Source organism: Hypanus sabinus, chromosome 6, assembly GCF_030144855.1.
Source record: "Hypanus sabinus isolate sHypSab1 chromosome 6, sHypSab1.hap1, whole genome shotgun sequence".
In the NCBI taxonomy this organism is placed as follows: domain Eukaryota; kingdom Metazoa; phylum Chordata; class Chondrichthyes; order Myliobatiformes; family Dasyatidae; genus Hypanus; species Hypanus sabinus.
Genome location: NC_082711.1, coordinates 159,895,987 through 159,920,393, shown reverse-complemented (window position 1 = coordinate 159,920,393; position 24,407 = coordinate 159,895,987). Strand labels below are relative to the sequence as shown.

Genomic DNA, 24,407 nt, shown 5'->3' with positions numbered 1-24,407 from the left:
ATCATTTATTCAAATTCACAAGAAATAAAGACAATTAACACCCTAGTATACAATACTCTAAATACGCCAATATAGTACTTGAATTTGTATTAATACTTCCCAATGCTATTCCAGGTAGCCTTATAATATGCTAATATCACTTCCAGACAAGAAAAAAGTCTTTGAATTCAGCTTTGCAAAAGGGGCTTTACTTAATTAGTCTTCCCCTAGTGCCACATCACTCACTCAAATTGTGGGACTCTACTCTCATCCTTAGAGTATTGTTACAAGATCGTTAGTTAAAATATTTTAGGGGCTGTCAGGGAGATATGAAAAAGAGTTCCTGAGAACCGGCTGTGAGCAGCTAATGCTTATGTCAATGGGTTGCTGTGGAAACAAGATGCATTTTGTCAGGGACTACTCCAACCTTCTCTCACTTGAGTACCAGTGTTCTCTAAGGTTATTAGAGTATCCGATGACTGGTGGAAAAATGCTCTGATAATTGATTTTAAAACCCGTCTTTTTTCTCTTTTGTCACATAACACAATTAAATTCAGTAATTCTGCTGCAGTAAAAGTAACTGAACTATCTTGCCCAATGGGGAAAGACAAATACAAACATTGAATTCTCCAACTTCCGGTAATTCCCTCCCTCTCCCTCCCCACATCCCACCTTCATTCTGTCTCCTCTTCTAGCTGCCTAGCACCTCTCATGACCCTGCCTTCTTCTACTACCCATAGTGCTTTCCCCTTAGATTCCTTCTTCACCTCTCTTGCCTATCCCCTCCCTGCTTCCTCTCCCCCACCCCTTGGTCTTCCCTCTGATTGGTTTTCCACCCTCCCGCCACCTTCTTTATAGGGCCCCTGCCCCCTCCTTCTTTAGTCCTGACGAAGGGTCTCGACCCAAAACGTTGACGGCTTCTTTCAACAGATGCTGCCCGACCTGCTGAGTTCATCCAGCTTCTTTGTACTTCGTGTTCAAATGTCTGTGCTGTCTCCAGGAACTGTTTTTGTGTTCAATTTTACCTCATGACAAAGCATGTAATCTTGTTAAGAACTTCTGTTGCAGGCGATAGCGACATGCAAAAATTGGTCGCCCATTCAACAGGTTTGCCTGTTACAGCTTTTGGGATTGCTCAGTGACCAGGAGTAAAGATGACGTCATAGTTCAGGCACGACCTCCCTTTTGAGGGCTAAAATTAATCCTCCAGCTCTCTTTTATTGTTGCTGACTGGACAGCATATTATTATTACTCTTGAAGCATCAGTAAGAATGAATTAGATAATCAATAAACCACAAGAAAGTCTGCAGATGCTGGAAATCCAAAGCAACACACAAAATGTTGGCGGTCAAGCAGCATTTATAGAAATGAATAGGTAATTGTTGGTTCAGGCTTAGTCCTGAAGAAGAGTCTCAGCCCAAAATGTTGACCACCTATTAATTTCCATAGATGCTGCCTGACCTGCTGAGTTGCTCCAGTATTTTGTGTGCATTGCTTTTGATAAATCAGTATTTTTTTTGTAGCCTTACGATTAGGTTGTTGGATCGCACTCTAATATATTATGACAAGGATAAAATTGTTAACTTGAAGTATGATTGATGACACTGTTCCTTCCTTCACAGGTTAAATATGGGAAAGAACGATGTTCTCACATTTTATGACGGGGATGACCTAACAGCAAGAATAATGGGTCAGTACTTGGGGACCCACCATCCCTTCAAACTCTACACAACCATGGCAGACGTTACCATCCAGTTCCAATCTGATCCAGCAAGCAATGTGTTTGGATATCAACAGGGATTTGTCATTCACTTTGAAGGTAGCCATGTGATTTTTCTTTTGTCCAATCAAACTCAGTCACTTACGAACTTTGACCCAAAGCAAGCAGGTCCCTGAGAATGATAATCAAAAACAGGTTTATTATCACAGACAAATGTCATGAAATTTGCCATCGGCAAATGCATAAAAAATACTACAGGTTACAATAAGAAATATATTTTAAAACAGTGCTGAAAGACAGCAAAATAATGAGGTAGAGAATTTGAGTTTATGGATCATTCAGGAATCTGATGATGGAGGGGAAGAAGCTTTCTTTATGAATCTTTTTATTGAGTTTTGAGCAGATAAACGTAACAATGATAATGACAGAAAGAGATCAGGACTACATTAATAACGGTTAACGTGTACAGAAACAGACTCCGACTAACGTGTAATCTAAACCTCCCAATCTCTTAGTAACTAAACATGAAAAAGATTCAAAGAAAAAAGTTTTTTACAAGAGAAAAAAAAGTCCCCCTAAACTAAAAAAAAATAAAAACAAAACAAAACAAAAGCTGGGCTGCCATGTTTCATCAGTTAAAATCATTTGTCATTAACTCCACTCCTCTATACACAAACGAAAAATTATTGAGAAGGATTCGGAAAAGGTCAGTTTACATCATATGAAAATGTTGAATAAATGGCCTCCAAGTTTCTACAAATTTAACCAAAGGCTCGGTAGTGCCACTCCTAATTTTTTTTCCAAGTTTAAAAATGTTATAGTTTGGGAAAACCATTGAAATGTAGTAGGGAGATTAGAATCTTTCCATTTAAATAAAATGGATCTTCTGGCTATTAATGTAACAAATGCAATCAAACGGCAAGCTGAAGGGGATAATTGACTAGAGTCCATCACTGGTAATCCAAAAATTGCAGTAATAGGATGAGGCTGTAAATCAATACGCAAAAATGCTGTAATAATATCAAAAATATCTTGCCAATACTTTTCCAAAAGAGGGCAAGACCAGAACATATGAGTCAAGGAAGCTACCTCAGACTTAGATCTGTCACAGACAGGATTTATGGAGGGGAAGAAGCTGTTAATACAGTGTTGAGTGTGCCTCTTCAGGCACCTGTACTTCCTCACTAATGGTAGTAATGACAAGAGGGCATACCCTTGAATGCTGAGGGTCCTTACTAACGGCTGCTGTTTTCTTGAGGCACCACTTTTTGATGATGTCTTTGATAGTGGGGAGGCTATTGCCTGTGATTGAGGCGGCTAAGTCTATAACCCTCTGCAAGGGGTTAATGGTGTTGAATCCTGAGCTGTAATCAGCGAACTGCAGCCTGACACAGGTATGGCTGTTGCCCAGGTGGTCCAAGGCCGACTGGTGACCTGGTGAAATTACATTTGCTGTAGACCTGTTGTGACAGTAGGCAAATTGCAGTGGGTCCAGGTCCTTGCTCAGGCAGCAGCTAATTCTAACCATGATCAATCTCTGAAAACACTTCATCACAGTGGATGTGAGTTCTATTGGGCGATCGTTGTTAAGGCAGCATTGATGTGACAGCAGCTAAGATTATTTTCCTGCTTTTATTTAGGATTTTTATTATATTTATTTTATTTAGGTGTTGGAGAAAAATCACAAGTGCAGAATTCAGATGTGTAAACACCTGCAGCCAGAAATTAGATTACTGCAGTAGGGACAGTATATTACCAGTCTTTCATTACCATGGAGAGATCTTAATTCTTATCTCTGGATTACATAGCCACTAGATCTGTTACTGTACAAGTAATCCAGCGTCATTGGAGGCAACCCTTCTAAGTCCATAAACACAAGACATTCTGCAGATGCTGGAATTCCAGAGCAACACAAAATGCAGGAAAGACTCAGCAGCATAAGCAGAGCAATAAACAGTCGACATTTCGGGCTGAGACTCTTCGTCAGAACTCAGCAAAACCCTTGTCAATACATTACGTGTGTGGACGATTTTCCCTGTTAATCGTTAACTTTTTTGCCATTGCTTGTAGGCTGTGTGATTAAAAATAGACAATTCTGGATCTCCAGAGGTCGTCACTTCAACAATGGCACCTCAATAGACTATCATTGCTATTAGGCCGCCATTGTTAAAGTGGTCAACCTTTGAGATCCAAAGCCGTTCTTCTCTATCATCAAGAAGCTCATGTTGTTCACCTCTGTCATCTGATTCGTGAGCTCCATTTCACAATAGCAAAATGTTAATAAGCAGTTACGGTTAGTAAGTTGTGATCATGCTACACTGGCCACAGAATCACGACAATACTTGAGGGCTTTCCCAGTATCATCCTCGGACTGTGTTGGGTGTTGACACATGATGAATCATTTCACCGTATCTTTCGATGTTTCGATGTACAAGTGACAAATGAATCTAGACTTTGTCTCCAAGGTATCTTGATTGACATCACCAACTGGCTTTCTCACTCTCACAAGCTTTGCAGAAAAGTGATTTCTCTGGGGCAAACTCATTAAAATATGCAACGCTGGAGAAACTTTATGTGAAACGCTAAGTTTATACAAGAATTCATGTTCCTTTTCCAAGGATGTAGCATCTCGGCTGCTGGACATTTTTTCTCAGCTGCTGCGTCCTTTGCAATTCGAACATTATTATGTACCGCCCGTTCCTCCAGTTTGCCCTTATTTGCTTTATTAAGAATCGTTCCTCATTGGTAAGAAGTTTTTGCAACCTTTAAAGGTCAATCCTGTAATTTGTTACTGTGCCAGTAATTGCCTTTGTTGTTTCATTAGGTGTAGCCAATTTAAGAATTGTTCTAGCAAACAGATTTGACACATAATTATAAAAATCACAGCTGAGGATGCCAATCAAAATAATTAAAATTGCAGAAACCGTGGTCTAAAGAGGACCTGCTTTAGTAACCTGAGTGATTGATGGTACTGTTTAGTGACTGAAAGAATAGCTTTGATTGCATCGCACAGACTGAGTTTGGCTGAGGATTTCCAAGTAGAATTAATCAAAATTCGCAGGTTTACAGAGGCACAGAGAACTGCTTCGACGTTGATTTTGATGTGTAATGAACGGTGAGGGACTTCAAAACCGGATGAGTATTCCCCAGCCTCCAACAAGCTGGACCATCTTTGCTTTCTCTTAGATTAATTATTCCAGCACCAACAATTATTTTTTACATTCATCAAAAGAACCTAGAAGTTTAACCATGACTTTTCACAATGTATTCCTGTTCCGGGCAATCTCTGAATACCACTTGGCATTAGATGAGATTACTGCTGGTCCAGTAGCTAACATGAAGTGCTGCTTTATTTAAAGGTGGTTTAACAGCATCATGCACTGTGAATATAAATTGAAGAAATAGGGTCATGCCAAGGAACTCTACAGATTTGACTTAAAGTCTACAGTAAGTGAAGAAAATTAATGGAACTCTAACAACTTCAGGAGAAATTGTATGTATCTGCAGGTAGAGGAACCACTGCTCCTGCAAACCCCTATCCCTGTACCACCGACACCACCCTTCCCTTCCTCCAGAGCAGGACAACTGGATGGAGACCACTCAGTCCATTTGATTCATGCTGATTCCCATTAGTCCCGTTGCCGCTCTCCCAACTCTCCTACAGCCTTGCAGCTTCCTCCCTCACATCGAGGCTCCTCACCCCCACTTTTGATACTTTTTTGCTGTTCTCTCCTGCCTTTGCACCGGTGCCAAGTTCAAGGATATAACAGTCCCCAGGTGCAACCATGAAGGCCCACTGTCAACGTTAGCACCACATTACAGATCCCATCCACTGCTGATCTTATAATGAAGCTGTGGCTGTTGAAAGCCAACATATCTGGGGCATGCAAGGCCTCAGAAAATGTTGTTTCTTTCTTGGACTTCCACGGTGTATTTTTTAAGTACACACATCGAGTTGTACAGCTTAGAAACAATCCCGGTGGCCCAACTTGGCCATGCTGATCAAGACATCTATCTGAGTTAGTCCTACTTCTCTGCATTTGGGCTGTTCTCTCCAGGCCTTTTCTGTATATACACCTGCCTGAATGTTTTTAACCCTTGTAATGTACTCTTTTCTTCAGCTTCCTCCAGCAAAAGTACCGACCACCCTCTGCATGAAGAAGTTTACTCTCAGGTCCCTTTTAAATCTTTCCCGTCTCATCTTAAACCTATGCTCTCCTGGTTTAAACTCTTCTACTACAAAAAAAAATAACTCCAGCATCGATACTACCTACACCCCTCACGGATTGATATACCTCAAACTCCCATGTTCCTGGGAAAAATTCCCATTAGCCATGAGCTACAACAGTAAATCGACATCACATCCTGAGGAAGGCAGATTGAATAGAGTGCAGATTTCTATATTCATTATTATCTGTGAAAAATGTGGCACTCATCAGGACTGCCAACCTTTTCTTTCAATGAGCCACGTCCCTTCCACTGGCAGCCGATCTTACCTTGAGCCCATGCCCGACTCATTGGCACAGGAGCTGGTTGGAACCAGGCAGGCTTTCTATTCAGTGTAAGACTGACATCTCTGCTGGGGTCAGCTGTGCGTGGGCTGCTGCCAGGTTTGATGGATGTGAAGGCACGCTGCCAGAAGAAGAAAGGAATTTGCATTTATATAATGCCTCTCTCAAGCCTTGGAAAAATCCCCAAGCGCTTCATGGTCATTGAGTATTTTCGATCTGCTCGGGCCGCGACTGTGAAGGCAAGCTGGGCATCCAATTTGCGGGCACACAGCACAGAAGAAACAGACGTGCATTTATACAACGCCTGCTATTTCCCCTTCAAGTGTCTCAGGCACTTTAAGACACAAACACACTAACTGCAGGAGGAACTCAGCAGGTCACTGGTTCGAGGGAGGATGCCAGACCTTTTCAAAGGGTACTTTGGAGGCAGCCAAAGATACCAGGTTCAATGACAGTAATGAGTTTCCTTTCTGAAGGAGCAGTAGTGAACCATAATAGTTTTATATCAACCCAGCAGTTTCACCTTTACCCATACTATATATAATAAGGAAAAAAAAAACTAAATATCAACTATCTATTTCCCTCTACAGATGCTGCCTGACTTGCTGCATTCTCCCAGCAGTTTTTGTTGGGTCCCAGCTTCCAGCATCTGTATTCTTCTGTGTTTCCTTTATTTATAGTAGGATGTGAACTTTGAACTTCGATCAGGATTCACAGACAGTAGTCTGAGCAGTAAGGGTCCGGCTGCAGCCGATTGAAACTACCGGGGCTCAGCCACTGGGACTCCAACCAACCGTGAGTCACAGAGGTGAGGAAGAAACCAGCAGCAGGTCACAGCAGGTAGTCAGGAGGTACCTGCAAATCTGCAGCCACCCACCTGCCCACCCCGAAGGCCTTTCAACAGTTCGTGCTGCCAGTGGCATTTTCACTGCTTCCAACTGTCTGACAAACATAGGCAGCTTAAAAAGAACTAAACAATTAAAATACTTGTAAACATTTATTTAAGCCCCTTTTAATTAATAAAAATATAGTCATAGTCATAGAGAAAAGCAGCATGATAGAAGCCCTTTGGCCCAACAAGGCCATGCTGACCATTACCGGTCTCAATTTCCTATGTTTGGCCCCTATGTATCTATCCATGTGCTTCTTAAATCATGCTGTTGTACATGCTTCAACCTTTTCTTCTGGCAGCTTGTCCCATAAGTTCAACATGCACTGTGTAATAAATATCCCTCTCAGGTCCCTTTCAAATCATTCCCCTCTAAACCAGAATCAATGCCCCGTAGTCCTGGACTCCCCTACCCTGGGTAAGAGATGATTACCATCATCTTTTCCTATATCACTCATCCTCCTACATTCCAAGTTAAAGATCTGGCCTAGTCAGCCATTCGCTATGACTTAGGCCCTCTGGTCTAGACAACGTCCTTAGAAATTTGTTCTGCACTCTTTTCTGTAACAGAGTGACCAAAACAGTGCACAGTTCTCCAGTGTGGCCTCACCAACGTCTTATACAATGGCGACGTGATGTTCCAACTCAATATCCTGACTGATGAAGGCCAGTACACGACAGGCTTTTTGCACCTCCCTGTTTGCCAGCGATGCACTTTTAACAAAGAATAACCTACTCCCTGGTCCGTCTCTTGTGTTACACCCTACAGTACCCTTCCATTCATAATGTAAGTCTCAGGCTGGTTTGACTTTCCAAAATGCATCAACTCGCACTTAATTAGTTCCAAATTTAATTGGTTCTATCTGAAATCCTTTTGCCACTCCTCGGATCACTTCCCTATCTGATGATCCTGCCCCTCGGAAGTGCCTCCAGTAACTTCCCCACAAATGATGTCAGGCTAACCAGCGTGTAGTTCCATGATATTTTTAAAGCGCTAAAAGGGCAAGGGAGGGGACTATAAATATATGAAATTTAAACAACAACCTGACTCTGTAATAGAAACATAGAAAACCTACAGCAAAATACAGGCCCTTTGGCCCACAATGCTGTGCTGAACATGTCCCTACCCTAGAAGTTACTAGGCTTACCTATAGCCCTTTATTTTTCTAAGCTCCATGTACTTATCCAAAAGTATCTTAAAAGACCCTATTGTATCCTCCTCCACCACCATCACCAGCAGCCCATTCCACGCACTCACCACTCTCTGAATAAAAAAACTTACCCCTGACATCTCCTCTATACCTACTCCACAGCACCTGTGTCCTGTGTCCTCTTGTGGCAACCATTTCAGACCTGGGAAAAAGCATCAGACAGTCCACATGATCAATGCCTCTCATCATCTTATACACCTCTGTCAGGTCACCTCTCATCCTCCGTCGCTCCAAGGAGAAAAGGCTGAGTTCACTCAAACTATTCTCATAAGGCATGCTCCCCAATTCAGGCAACATCCTTGTAAATGTCCTTTGCTCCCTACCTATGGCTTCCACATCCTTCCTGTAGTGAGGCAACCAGAACTGAGCACAATACTCCAAATGGAGTCTGACCAAGGTCCTATATAGCCGCAACATTACCTCTCAGCTCCTAAACTCAATTCCACAATTGATGAAGGCCAAAACACCATTTGCCTTCTTAACCACAGGGTCAATTTGCGCAGCTGCTTTGAGTGTCCTAAGGACTCGGACCCCAAGATCCCTCTGATCCTCCACACTGCCAAGAGTCTTACCATTAACACTCGATTATTGTAATCTACAATAATCTTCGTCACAATCAACAGAACCTTTTAATTTCATGTGATTCACTAACTGACTGAAAGATTAACAGTGGAAACTATATTTAATATATGAAATAAAGAAAATTAAATAATAACCTTACTGTATCCAGTCCCTTGCCAGCAACTAAATGGTGTCCTGGAGTGAAGTTCAGTTTATTGTCATTCAACTGTATACATGTATATTGCCAAACAAAATATCATTTCTCCAGACCACGGTGCACAACTCAGTACATATGAACGGCACAGTAGCATAGTGGTTAACACAACACTTTACAGTGGCAGTGACTTGGGTTCATTTCCCACCTCGGCCTTTAAGGAGTTTGTATGGTCTCCCTGTAACTGCGTAGTCCAAAGACGTACCAGTTAGAAGGTTAATTGGTCATTCCTTTGATTAGGAAAGGGTTAAGTTGGGGACCAGTGGGCGGCGTGTCTCAAAGGGCCAGAAGGGCCTATTGTGAACTGTATCTCAATCAATCAATAAATAAATAAATAGATAAATGAATATTTAAATAACTCATACATTACACATAAAGTAATACTATCACAAAATAGAGTAACAAATAATAAGGTGCATTTACAACACAAGTTAAAAAGTAAACAGTATAATACTACTGGCGCTTCTTATGTGATGAGACCTGGCTGGTTTGAGGGCGGTCAGTAGTCTCACAGCCTGAGGGGGAGAAACTGTTTCCCATCCTAATGACTCTTTTCCTAATGCCTCAGTACCTCCTGCCTGGTGGTAGGTTGTCAGATGGGTGGGAGTGGTCATTGACAGTGCTAAGGGCCTTGTATCTGCAGCACCCCTGATAAATATCTCTGATGGACAGAAGCAATATCCTCTCAATAGTTTGTAGGGACTCTTAGGTTGATGTCTTGCGATTCCCGTACCAGACGGTGTTGCAGCTGGAGAGAACACTCACAGCAGTTCTCCTGTGAAATGTGGTTAGAATTTGTGGGGGAAGGGAAAACCTCAGTCACTTCAGTCTCCTCAGAACATGGAGATGCCACTATTGACCAAAGAGGTGGTGTCGAGGGACCTGGTAAGATCTTCTGTTCTGCGCACTCCCAGAAGCGTGGTGCTCCTAACTCGCTCCATAGAGAGAGCAGTGCAGTGAGTCATGGTCAACTTGAACCTTCCTAAGCTCCACAGTCATCTCCTCGATCTTGTCTACATTGAGACTCAAGTTGTTGTGCTTGCACCATTCTCCCGGACACTCTACCCCCTCTCTGTATGCCATCTCATCATTATTGTTGATGAGGCCAACCACTTTAGTGTCATTAGTGAACTTGAACTAAACCTAGCAGTGTAGCCGGGCGTCAGCAGCGGGCTGAGCTCAGGGTAGCAGCAAAGCTCAGTGTGATGAGTAGAGATGTTTTTGCCAACACGGCCTGACTGCGTCCTCTCTGTCAAAACGTCAGGACCCAGTTACAGAGAGAGGTGTTGAAACCCAACAAGGACGTTTTAACCATCAGTTTAATTGTACTGAGCAGAAGTCAATAAACGTTATTGTGGCATATGAGGCACCATCTTTCAGATTGGACAGGATGGAGTGGAGTGCAGAGGCTATGGCATCATCAGTGAATGGATTTTAGTGCCAATTAAACTGGCAAGGGTCCAATATAGCAGGTAGATGGGATTTAATGCACCTGCCCTTCAAAGCACTTCATTATTCATGAGGTCAGTGCCCCTGGGAACCAGGATGATGGTGGCTGCCTGGATGCCTGAGGGGACAGTGGACTGCTCCAGAGAGATGTTGAAGATGTCTGTTAGGACCTCAGTTAACTGGGCTGCATAGTCCCTCAGCACCCTGACAAGGTATAGTATCAGGGCCCATAGTTTTACGTGGGCTGACCTGGCTATGTTCTTCCTCACAGCAAGCATGGCCAGACAGAGTGCCTACTCCTCACGGGGAAGCGGAGGAGGGAGGGTTCCTTCCCCACTGGCACGTCGTTCCGTACCTCAAACCGAGTGTAAAAGATATTCAGCCCTTCATGGAGAGAAGCTTCACTGTTGTTGATGCCCAAGAAGGACTGGTAGTCCATTATGGTTTGAATGTCTTGCCACACGTTCCTTGTGTCTCTGGTGTCACAGAAATGGCTGTATGTTCTCTATGAATAATCCTGTTTTGCCTTCCTGATGCCATCGGAAAGTGCAGCTCTTGCTGACCCGAGAGCTGGCTTGTCCCCTGTTTCATCAGTTTGAGCTGAGAGAAATTAAAAATAGCAATATAGGTTTCCCCCGCATTCCTATGAAATCGTTTGTAAACCGAAATGTTGTAAAGCGAAGAAGCAATTACCATTAATTTATATGGGAAAATTTTTTGAGCGTTCCCAGACCCAAAAAAACCTACCAAATCAACCTAAATAACACACAAAACCTAAAATAACACTAACATAATAAAAGCAGGAATGATATGATAAATATACACCCTATATAAAGAAGAAATATTGTATGTACGGTATAGTTTCACTTATCAAACTCAGGAAGACAGCGAGCCAAAATCAATTTGGAGAAAAAATCGGCACTTACACGCATACGCACGTACACACATACACACATGCGCAAACAACTGCCTGCACAAGGCTTCACGGTCATTGGAGTCTTTCTCGGGGTAAACACACGTATAAACCGGGCATCTTTTTTTCGTAAAAGTGAAAATCCTCTTTGGTTAGCGAAAACAGGTACTAATGTAGGTCTTTCGTAACAGCGAGCTGTCATAAAGCGAACGTTCGAAAAACAGGGGCCACCTGTAATAATAAATACAAGCCTGATCCAATTTTAGAGTCAGAATCCTACAAATTACATTGCGACCAATCCATTATTACAGATAGGACAATCTATAATAACAGGCCGGATATTAATAATGCAGGATAAACAAGGAAGAACAAGTTAATAGATGTAACCATTCCAAACACACATAACTTACAGGAAATAATAAGGGAAAACACCAGAAATATGCTGAATTCAAAGAGGAAATTGAAAGACTATGGAACATGAACAGGATATACATTGTCCCAATATTAATATCTACAACTGGTATCATCCCAAACACAATAGCATTAAACAATTAGGCTTAGACAGCAATATTTATGCAGTCTCCAGAAAACCACAATACTGAACACGACTAGAATAGTTTGAGTGTACCTAGCAAGTGAGAAATGAGTGTCCTTGGCTATGCCCCTACCTCAGGTTTCACCAGCTTGAGCTGAGAAAATATAAAAATGCAACAACAACAACAATAATAATAATAACTGGTTAGTAAATAATATTGTTGTAGAATCCTTGAAAGTGAGTCCGTAGGTTGTGGAACAGTTTTGTGTTGAAGCGAGAGAAGTTAACCATTCTGGTTCAGGAACCTGATGGTTGAAAGGTAATAACTGTTCCAGAACCTGGTGGTGTGAGTCCTGAGGCTCCTGTAGCTCCTTCCCAATGGCAGCAATGAGAAGAGAGCATGGTGATGGCACATATGGCATTTTCATACATTTCACTGGAAATCCAAACAGTTTGGTTTTCTTTCATACAACAAAAGTATTTCATACAGGAAATGCTGCAGGCATTCTGTGGCTTTTTTTATATAGCGTCTGACTTTGGACACTGACTGAGTGTGACTCTGTTACATTAACAACATAAATATGGTTCTGGATCCAAAAAGGCATTTGGTTCTCCTGGGTTTGGAGCTCATTCCGATGAACAATGTCAAGGGCAGCTGTGTCCACTGTGCCAAATTCAAGGCCAAGTATCCTGTATGATGCTGCCCTTTAATGTTGGCTCTTGGGCAAACTGCTTGCTCAAAGTAATTTGCCTGCAATAGTAAAATAATAGTCATCGGCCTACATTACTGAACTATATAATGCAGAAAAAGTCAACCACATGAATTGCACATTCATCTTTTACTAATACAGTGCTATTCATTCTGCTTGCCCTACATATCAACGGATTAATTATTACAATGTTAATTGAGCCAGATTGAATTGTAACCATTAGAGCGCCTTAAACAGCTAATTGAGCATAATTAGTCTGCAAGTTAAAATATCTCACAGCTTGTACAACGTGCGCATAAATTGCAGGATACATTTAGGAGGCAATTATGCACGAGAGATACTTGAACAATAACAAATTGATGAAGTAGGAATTGCATTGAATATCCTGGAAGTTGCAGTCTAAAATCTCCTCATCCATCAATGCTCCTGGGTTGGTACAGACGTCTCGGTATGCGTGCCATAAACATTGGGGAATGTGGTTATTCGAATGAGGATGAGGTTAGATGCATCAATCAGAGGTAGATCTTCCTACATAACCCTTGTGAAAGTTAGGCTATAAATTGTGGCTACAGCAAGGACGCGTCCCCAGACACTTGTCAAAGCCAAGTGATTGGTGTTCATAATTCTATTCAGACATGCAAATCTTGGAGCCTTAATGGTGTGGCCAAAACTTAGGTCTGTCTGGCTTCAAGGATCCCTTCTGTAATGATATTGTCAGTGGCATTGAAGTGCTGAAGAGCTGAGGAATAATTTTCTTAGCAACACGGTAGTGTACTGGTTAGCACAACGCTATGACAGTGCCAGCAACCAGACATCAAATTTGCTGCTGTCTTTAAGGAGATAGTACATCTTCCAGGATCCTCCTACATTGTCATAGGAGAATAGTTCCTCCAGTTAATGGGTTAGCTGGTCACATGGGTGTAAGTAGGCAATTCATTGGGCAGGAAGGGCCTGTTACCATGCTATATGTCTAAATAAATGAAAAATAATAATAAAGATGTTACCTGCAGCCTTGTGTAAAAGGGTTTGCGCATGAAAGAGTGAAGCCATGACTGACCAGTGAGATTCAGGTGACACGGTAGCACAACGACCAGCGTAATGCTATTTTAGCGCCAGTGACCCAGATTCAAATTTGCTGCTGTCTGAGAAGTTGGTATGGTCTTCTGATGACTGTGTGGATCTCCTCCAGGTGCTCCAACTTCCTCCCACGTTCCAAAGGTACCCGGCTTAGTCGCTTAATTAGTCACACCGTTGTGATTTGGAGGCACAGGCTCAATGGGCCAGAAGGGCCTGTTACATAAAAAATAAATAAAACAAATGTTTTTATCTTTATTTTAAAATCCACACGAATTTTGAGACTCCTTCATTTTTAAATGCCCTGTATTAAAATGTTAATTATGGAGTGTTTTCTTAGTGAAGCTACCACCTTTCAGCTAAATCAAAGCCTTCTCTAATCTCATAGTTCCCTCTGAAATACCCCAAGGTCCTGCTGTAAAAAAGCCCACTCAGCCCATCTGGTCTGTTTCAGCAAACCCACCCCCCCCCCATCAGTCCTACTCCCCTGTCCTTTCCCTGAAGTTCTCCACCATGAAAATCCTGACTGAAAAAAATGACTATATTGAAAAATGGAAAGGGATTTGCTCCAGCAATGATTTTCTGATTGCTGGCTTTGGGCACTCGATGTGTACAAATTTGGTGGCTGTGTGTTTCCTGTTACAACACTAGCTTCACCTCAAGAACTCTAATCGGTACATTCTGAGAATGAGAAAGTTGCTCTGTAAATCGAGCTTGATATATCAGACGTCCTGTACCTCAGGTCACACGGTTAGGAAGTTCAATGTGTGACGCACCAACAATTATATGCCAGTGTTACCTCTGGTGTAATTTGCAAAGGTGAGGAGGGAGCTCCTATTATACTTCTCAGTGCTATGAGCCAAAGCTGCTCCACACTGCTATTATAACCCAATCAACAGATGGAACCACAAGAACAAGACATGGTCAGGGTGGGCAATTAAAAATATCATCAGTGGATCACAAATTGGCACACACCATTTAAAAATGACTCTGTTTGAACTCCAAACAAGAGTAAAGTTATCAAATGTTAGATTTTTCTTTTGCATATTAAGTTAAATTCAAATCCCTCATTATGAAATAATTTTATTTGCCACCTTTGTTAAAATAGAATCCAGGCAAAAATAAAAGGTGCAAATTTGATTTTCCTGAGTTGACATCTCTTGTCTATAATACTTTGGCATTTAAAGTTAATCTTACACAGCAAAATCTTATTCCATACACCCTTAATTGTTGATGGAATCATACATCATTTTCAATACTGTTTGCCTTGTATTCTCTGTCCCTCATTCTCATCCATATTCGTGAATGTACCTTAAAGGTAAGCTGTACTTGTCACACGTACATCGAAACATTGAAACAATGTGGGGTTTGTGTTATATGAAAACCAGCAATAATTGTGCAAGGGACGGCCCCCGTGTGTCGCCACATTTCTGGTGCCAACATCATTTGTCCACTACCTATTAAACCTAGCCTGTATGTCTTTGGAATGTGGGAGGAAATCGAGGCCACGCTCTGATGAGGTAGAAGTGCAATCAGACAGCAGGAATTGAACCCCAATTGATTGGTGATCACTGGCACTGGAATAGTGTTATGTTGACCGCTACGCTACCGCCATTCACCTAATAATCCATTGGTAAATGAGATCAGCAATTAATTGGGTCACTCATTTGGGTCTCAAATGTCTCATCAGTGTGGCTTCAATGTCCCACCAGCAATGAGTTGTCACATATAGTTCATGTGGAGAGACATCAAAAAGGAAAGGCAGGTTGGCCTCTGTTCACTCGTTCCTTGTGTGACCAAATATCTCTGCTATCTCAAAAACAAGGAAAGTGTGGTTCGAGAAGAGTTCCTTTTATACTTTCTACAGGTGGCCGTTGGCTTTCTGACCACAGTGTCCCTCTTCTTCCGCAGAGGTTTCCAGAAACGATACCTGCCCAGAAGTGCCAGAAATTCTTAACGGCTGGAAAACGACTTCCCATCCTGAATTAATCCACGGGACCGTGGTGACATACCAGTGCTACCCAGGGTTTGAACTCATCGGGGCAGACATCCTCATGTGCCAGTGGGATTTGTCGTGGAGCGGGGATCCTCCGAGATGTGAGAAGAGTGAGTTAATTCTTAGATTTGTTCCTTTTCCTGTCCTACATCAATGTGATTATTTTATTCATCTCCTGATATTTATACAGGGCAAAGGGTTGTTTCAGAACAATTTAATGTTCATTCAGTATACAGTATGGGCTATGAATGCACTGCCTACTCAACTACAAGGTCACTGACTATGAGTAGCAATGCTGAGAATTCTCTTTCAACAACTGGAAAATGTATAAATTTAGACTGTTGGTGCTGTATTCTCGGCAGTTACCACCCACAGCAAGCAAGTCCTTTCCTTTTGTAAAACCTTAACCAGAATGACATGAATTCCTGTGCTCAGATTATAAGAACAAGTGAAACGGGAACCTTAGTTGTAATTTTAATCAATACATCGCAGTAACACAGGGCATGAAGTTCTCCCTCTTCATCTCTCTAACATATTCACACCCGCTTACATATATCCACATAAACACATGATTGGGCTTGAATACGGAAGCCCATGGACAAGATACACACAAACATCCAGTCACATTTAAACACACATGCTCAAACACCAATGCCACTGTAAATGCAATAGTGGTAGAGTCTGGGGGGGGGGGAGGGTTGCTGATGGGATCACAGGGAGAATAAAATGTGGGATTAGCCTAGGATTATTATAAATAGGTGCTTGACAGTCAACCCGAACTTGGTTGGCCTGAAGCCATTGCATCAGTGCTGTACCTTTGCATGACTGTCTCTCTCTTCCTCTCTCTCTCACACACACACATCAGTGGGTCCAAGTAAAATATTAAATAGGAACAATTTGCTGTATATCGTGCAGAACGTGGCTCATCTGTTGAATATTCTGATCTTGGATTACACTTTCACCCACACAATAACTCAACTTTCATATCCCAGAGATCTCTCTTTTCAATAGGACTCAGCACTTTGGAGAATCTTGTCCTCTGATCTAAACGTTTTTTTCCTCATTGCTAGACAAAGTGTGATCAGATTTCCTTCTTTTGTTCCATTGGATGTTCTATGACAATCCAACTGTCGAGAAGTTGGATCCACTTTCATCTATTTTGATCTATATAAATCCTGGTAGCATCATGCTGTCGCAGCACCAGCAATCTGCTTACAATTCCACCGCAGTCTGTATGGAGTTTGCACATTCTCGCCATGACCGAGTGAATTTCCTCTGGGTGCTCTGGTTTCCTCCACATTGCAAAGGTGTATGGGTTAGTAGGTTAATTAGTAACTTGGGTGTATTTGAGCAGATTGGGCTTGTTGGGCTGGAAGGGTCTGTTACAGTTTTGTATCTACAAAAAAGAGGTAAAAATAAAAATAAAAATGTTAATATAATTTCGATCACTGCTGGTTGAAGCCCCACACATTGGGAAATTGGGCCAGGACTTCCAGGGCACAGAAGGCTACTAGAAGGATACAATCTATGTGCTGGAATGTCACAGACATAGACAGCCATGGGCCAAGTGTTGGAAACGGGCTTAGTATTATAGGTACCTGATAATCGATATGGACTTAAGGGACTGCTTCTGTCCCATATGATTTAGACTCTGTGCCTTCTGATCACAAGATTTCATCATCAACATGGGTGATGCTAATACACTCAAAAGTTACTGAAAGAAATAACTTTGCAAAACTGTGCAACCTATGGCCTATAGTTTTCCACTCTTGCACAACAAGGAGCAAATTGCATGACAAAATCAACATTTTTTTTTTAACCAGGGCAATGAAGTTTAGCTCCCCTGCATGGGAATGGTATCCAGTCCTCTTCAGCAGTTCTATGCTTCTGGTACTGCAGCAGAGATATTTGCTCATTTCATCACCCGCACCCAAACTCCTTAAAATTATGCCATTGATATTAGCCTTTTCCATCCTGGGAAAATGGCTCTGGCTGTCAGCTTGATGTATGGCTCTTATCATATTGTAAACCTTTGTCAAGACACCTCTCATCTTCTTTCATTCCTTGTCTGCTGAACCTTTCCTCATAAGACGTACTCTCTAATCCAGGTAGCATTCTATTAAATCTCCTGTGCACCCTCTCCATAGCATCCACATCCTCCCTATAATGATACGAATAAAAACGAGTCCAGTTCTTTGAGAAAGAGGGAAGACTGAGTGGAATTCATCAGACAGCTGAGAGTTTGAGCATGTGGGCATCGGTAAATGAAGTAGAGGAAACCATGGAGATTGAGGTATAGGGCAGCTGAGGTCATGAAGGAATTGAAATAGGAAAAAAATAGAAGAGCTTTAAGTTCTGGCTGAGCAGATTGTGGATGGAGTGTGAATAGTCTCCTTTTCACTGAGCTGATGCACACAGAAGCTGGGGAATGGAGGAACAAGTAGGAACAGCCAAGTCTGGTGGTCACAGAAGAAATAGGAGCAGGAGTAGGCCATCTGGCCCATTAAGCCTGCTCTGCCATTCAATAAGATCATGGTTGATCTGACCGTGGAGTCGTCTCCACCTACCTGCCTTTTCCCCATAACCCTCAATTCCCCTACTACACAAAAATGTATCCAACCTTGCCTTAAGTATATTTACTGAGGTAGCCTCCACTGCTTCACTGGGCAGAAACATAACATGGACACAGTTAAACGGTTCTCCGGTCGCTCAGCCTGATGGAGTGGAAGGACTCAGCAGTGGGTAACCCTCCACTTTACTGAGCAAACTCGAATGGCAGCATCCATCATCAAGGACCCCCATCATCCAGGCCATGCTCTCTTCTCAGTACTACCAATGGCCAAGAGGTACAGGAGCCTTAGGTCCCATACCACCTAGTTCAGGAACAGTTATTACCCTACAACCATGAACCTGCAAAGCTAACTTCACTCACTTCAATACTTAACCAACCCCACAACCTATAGACTCACTTTAAAGGACTCTGCAACTCATGTTCTCAGTATTATTATTACTTTTTTTATTATTTAACACAATTTGTCTTCTTTTACACATTGGTTATTTCTCAGTCTTTGGTATGTTTAATTTTTCATTAGTTCTATTATATTTCTTTATTTTCCTGTAAATGCCTGCAAGAAAATGAATCTCAAGGTAGTATATGGTGACATGTCAAGACAAAAATGGGAAACTGACTTGAATATTAAAATTGAAGTAGCAAGTTGGTCAAGACTGTGTCTTGACAGTATGATAAATACAACAAATGTCCAGTTAAGATTAGTGCAATATAATTTTTACATCAATTATATATTACACCACAAAAAATAAATAAATTAAACCCAAATTTATCTGATCAATGTTTCCGATGTAATCAAGAAATTGGTACTTTTTTTACATTCTACTTGGTCTTGTTCTAAAATTCAACCCTTTTGGACAAATTTAAGAATTTTACTGGAACAAATTATTGGAATACAACTTCCACATAACCCAATATTATTTTTATTAGGTGATATTGAAGGGATAAAACCAAAACCCAAATTGAATAAATATCAGAAAGAATTCATAAAAATTTCATTGGCAGTAGCCAAAAAGGCTATTGCAGTTACTTGGAAATCGGATTCATACTTGTATAGATCGTTGAAAGAAAGGAATTTTCAGCTGTATTCCACTAAAAAAAATTACATATAATTTAAGAGATAAATATGAAACATTTCTGAAAATTTGGCGCCCTTATTTACAAAAAACAGGATTACTTATATAGGTGCTCTGAAGATAAAATTATTGGTTATTTGGGGAAAGAAATAAATATATATACTAAAGCTATTATGAACTCTGTGGAGCATGTAGGGATCTTCCGATAGCCAGGCATTCATTCATTCATTCTTTCTTTCTTTCTTTCTTTCTTTCTTTCTTTCTTTCTTTCTTTCTTTCTTTCTTTCTTTCTTTCTTTCTTTCTTTCTTTCTTTCTTTCTTTCTTTCTTTCTTTCTTTCTTTCTTTCTTTCTTTCTTTCTTTCTTTCTTTCTTTCTTTCTTTCTTCTTCTCTTTCTTTTTCTTTCTTTCTATAGGGATATGTTAGGGGGGAGTGGTTAAGGGGAGGGGGAAGGATTGATAATTTTTTTCTTTCTTTCTGTAATCATTTGAAAACTCAATAAAAAAAAGTATTTTTAAGTATATGGTGACATATACATACTTTGATAATAAATTTACTCTGAACACTGAGAAAATATACATAGTTCAGGAGGAAATGGGACACAGAGGAAACCCACGCAGTCAGAATTAGAATGAGCAAACATCACACTGTCAGGATCAAACCTGGATGGGTGGTTATCAAGTCTTTGGCCACATTTGTTTGCAAAGACTCGCTCAGTGTTTTTAATGCTTGATGATTGTGGTCGAGCTGCCCACAGTTTCAGTACAACACCAGAGGGCATCGTTCGCACTGTGTTACTTGTAATAGGCACGATTGAGACGGAGAGAAAGACACAAGAGTTTCCAGTAATAAGTGAGATGTCACTTAAGCCTCTTACACCGTTTATGACGTGACACTTATCAATGGTGTTACACGTCTCCAGAAACTAATCAAATGAGAGACATGTGTAGAAGTGCTTTATCTCAATCCCGAGTCACATGACAATGACCTCGAGTCCCACTCCAGAAACTAGAGCACAAAGAATTCTGCCAGTGTTTCTGTGCTCTCTTGTAATTGTGCTGAACTGCCAGAGGGACGAAGTTATTTTGATTTTATTTTATCTTGAGGTACAACACGGCAACAGATCCTTCTGGTCCAGTGAGCCCACGCTGCCCAGTTACACCCATGTGACAAATTAACCTACTAACCCTTCCGTCTTTGGAATGTGCACCAAAACCCATGTGGCCTTAGGGAAAATGTACAAACTCCTTCCAGACTCCTTCCTGGTAAAAGAATCAGGGCCACAAGCACTGTAATAATGTTACGTTAACTGCTATCCTACTGTGCTGCCCAGTAACACAGCTCAAAGCCTCAGATGCAGAGTAGAAACAATCTTCTGTCAGTAGATGTAAGAGGCCCTGTAGTAATATATTCCAGTGGAGACTGGCGAGGCTGTGGTTATTATCTATTCCTCAAACAACTTCACAATAATTGGCGAACCTCTGGGCCTTGTTAAAAAGCTGCTTGAGGGGTGTCTCGTTTTAAATGCAACATTGCATTGTAAAAGTAACTATGATTTAAAGGTACCTCATTGGCAGTTAAGTCTCTCAGGGTAGGTGGAGGTCATGAAAGGTGATCTAGTAATGTTTTATGAAATGACTACAAGTGAATGTCGTAACAGAAGAGGAGCTAGACTTTGCCTCCTTGATGCTTGTGTTTGTGGAACGCTGGGTGAAATTCATGGTCACTGCTGTACTAAGGGCTTGGCAGGTGACTGGTTACACTGAAAGCAATGTTTCACAATTCGATGTTGCTGCCCTTCACCATTGGATGAGATCTCCAACTCAATTTGGGCACTGAGAGTGGGGAAGTAACTGAGCCTCAGCCGTCTTCCCGACCCTCCACTCATGCCTTCAATAGAGGCATAGGAATAAAGGCCACTGTTTGAGGTGGGATTGGTGGATGTGTGGTTCACCCCAAAGTCCCAAAGTGTGAATGAGCTTTCTGTTCTCAATGCTGATTTCAAGAGCAGCGGGTAGTGTTGCTGAAACAGAGCTCCAGCACCTCGGGTTTGACCCTTACCCCCGGAGCCCTCCGTGAGGAGTTTGTTCTTTCTGTCTGTGATCATGTAGGTTTTTTTCCTCGTGTGTGCAGGCTCCTCCCACATCTAAAGACTTCCAGGTTATCAGGTTGATCAGCTGTTGTAAATAACCACATGTGTAGGTTGATGAGAAGAGAGCCCATGAGACAGACTAGGTTCCAGAGCAAGGGTTTCCAACCTTTTTTATGTCACGGAATGATATCATTAGGCAAGTGTTCTGCGGACCCAGAACCCCCGTTCTAGAGAAATAAGTGGGGGAATGGGATAGGCGTGATCACTCCGAGATTGGTCAATAGTCTCTTTCTATGTTGTAAGAAAATAGAGAGACATTCTGAGGAAAATTCAGTCATAGAATACTACAGCACAGAAAAAGGACCTTCAACCCATCTAGTCCATTCCAAACCATTCAAACTGCCTACTCTGATCAACCTGCACCTAGACCACAGCCCTCCATACCCCTGCCATCCATGTATTTATCCAAACTTCTCTTAAATGTTGAAATCAAGCTTGCATGCACCACTTGTGCTGGGAACTTGTTCCACACTCTCACGACCCTCTGAGTGAAGGAGTTTCCCCTCATGCTCCCCTTAAACTTTTCACCTTTCACCCTTAACCCACAACCGCCAGTAGTAGTCCCACCCAAACTCCGTGGAAAAGGCCTTCCTGCGTTTACCCTATCTATACTCCTCACAATTTTAGTTCATATAATGGGTGGGATTTTGCAGGTAATATGACTACAAGCCAAGACTTCATGCAATTGAGCCAAATGCAAAGTCCTTAACCCTATTCACTGGGAGTCGGTGGAGCAGCATCTTGCCCAAGTATTTATTCTCTGATTCTGTGAGAGTCAAGCCTGCCTCTGAATCTTCAAACCCTTTGATTTAACGGGATTTTGAAGGAATGTGTAACAAGAAGCAATCCTCCTCGATGCATTTCAAATCATGGTTGTGGACTGCAACCAGGCTTATTTGAAAACATTTCTGCTGAATTACCGTTAACATATAACCTGTATCACCAGAGGTCCCAGCACACTAGACCACTGCTGTGTGGTAAGGAAGACCTACCATTCCATGATCAGACTGCATTTCAGGAAATGTGATCACGTGGCTGTCCTTCTGCCTGCGTACAGGCAGACTCTGAAGAGCAAAGCTCCAGAGATAAAGACAACAAAGAGGTGGTTGTGGGAGTAACTACAGTATTGCTTCGAGTTGGTGGAGTAGGCTGTGTCATGCACTCATCAGTGGCTCTGAATAAATCCACTACAGTTGTCACGGACTTTATAAGAATGGCCGTAGAGAACATCTCCCCACAAATTCATTCTGAGACTTGCCCGAACAGAAGCCCTGGATTTGCTAAGGGCTAGATCAGAGGCATTCAGGTCTGGCGATCAAGTAAATTACAACAGGTCCAAGTACAATCTCCCAAAAGCCATCACAAGGGCAAAGTGGTAATTCTGGACTAAACTTGAATCAATGAAGGATGCTCGATAACCATGGCTGGGCTTGAATGCTATCAGCTCTTACAAAGTGAAATCAAGTGACATTGGTGATAACAGAACTCTGCTTCCAGATGAGCTCAATGCCGTCCATGTTTGCTTTGACCGTCAAAACATGGAAGAACCTTCACAAGCTCCCACAGCCCCCAGTGGCCCTATGATTTCAGCGTCTAAGGGTGAACACACTGCAGACATCTGGCCCAGAGGGTTACCTGGCCATGCTGCGAACTGAAGACCCGTGCTGATCAATTGGTTGGAGAGTTCACTGACATCTTTAACCGCTTTCTTCAGCAGTCTGAGGTAAACAGCGGCTTCAAGCAGGCCTCTATCATTCTGGCGCCTAAGAGGAACACGGTAACCTGCCTCAACTATCATCCACTAGCACCTATATCCACAGTGATTTTGAGAGATTGGTGATGAAATACATCAACTCCTACCTGAGAAGCAACTTGGATCCACTCAATTTGCCTACCGGCTCAACAGGTCTATGGCAGATGCCATTTCATTGGATCTTCTCTCAACTCTGGAACATCTGGACAGAAAAGTGGCATACATCAGGATACCTTTATCAACTACAACTTGGTGCTATCATCCCCTCAAAACAACTCAATAAGCTTCAGGACCTTGGCCTCAATACCTCCTTCTGCAGTTGGATCCTTAATTTCCTCATGTGCAGACCCCCATCAGATTGGATTGGCAGCAACATCTCTTCCACAATCTCCATCAGCACAGATGTACCACAAGGCTGTGTGTTTATCCCCCTGCTCTACTTGCTTTACACTGATGACTGTGTGGCTAAGCACAGCTCCAACGCCATATTTCAGTTTGCTGATAACACCACTGTCGTGGACCGAATCAAAGGTGGTGACAAATCAGCATTTTCGGAGGGAGACTGAAAATCTGGCTGAGTTGTGCCACAACAACAACCTCTCACTCATTGCTGGCTGAATGCCAGTGAGACAAAAGAGCTAAATATTGACATTAAAAGGAAGAACCCAGATGTCTATGAGCCAGTCCTCATCGTGCAATCGAAGGTGGAGTGTGTCGGCAACTTTAAATTCCTTGGTGTTATCATTTCAGAGAATATGTCCCGGGCCAGCACAAAAGCACGATTACAAACAAAGCACAGCAGCATCTCTACTTCCTTAGAGGTTTGCAAAGATTTGACATGACATCTAATACTTTGACAAACATCTATCGATGTGTGGCAGAGAGTATATTGACTAGTTGCATCACAGCCTGGTATGGAGGCACCAATGCCCTTGAATGGGAAATTCAACAAAAAGTTGTGGTTAAAGCCCAGTCCATTAGGGGTAAGGCCTTCCTTTCATTAGGCATATCTACATGGAGCACTGTCACAGCAAAGCAGCATCCATCGTCAGGGACCCTCACCAGCCCGGTTTTGCTCTCTTCTCACTGCTGCCAT

At 42.1% G+C, this 24,407-nt stretch overlaps 1 protein-coding gene across 1 annotated transcript in view; it reads left to right on the top strand.

Annotated features, from left to right (window-relative positions):
* Positions 1 to 24,407, top strand: part of LOC132395205 (seizure protein 6 homolog) — a 522,954-nt gene that overhangs the window by 460,630 nt on the left and 37,917 nt on the right. Inside the window, exons 10-11 of the mRNA XM_059971493.1 lie at positions 1,602 to 1,798; positions 15,678 to 15,872. Of these exons, the coding sequence (XP_059827476.1) occupies positions 1,602 to 1,798; positions 15,678 to 15,872 (392 nt within the window). The remainder of the gene's footprint in view (positions 1 to 1,601; positions 1,799 to 15,677; positions 15,873 to 24,407) is intronic.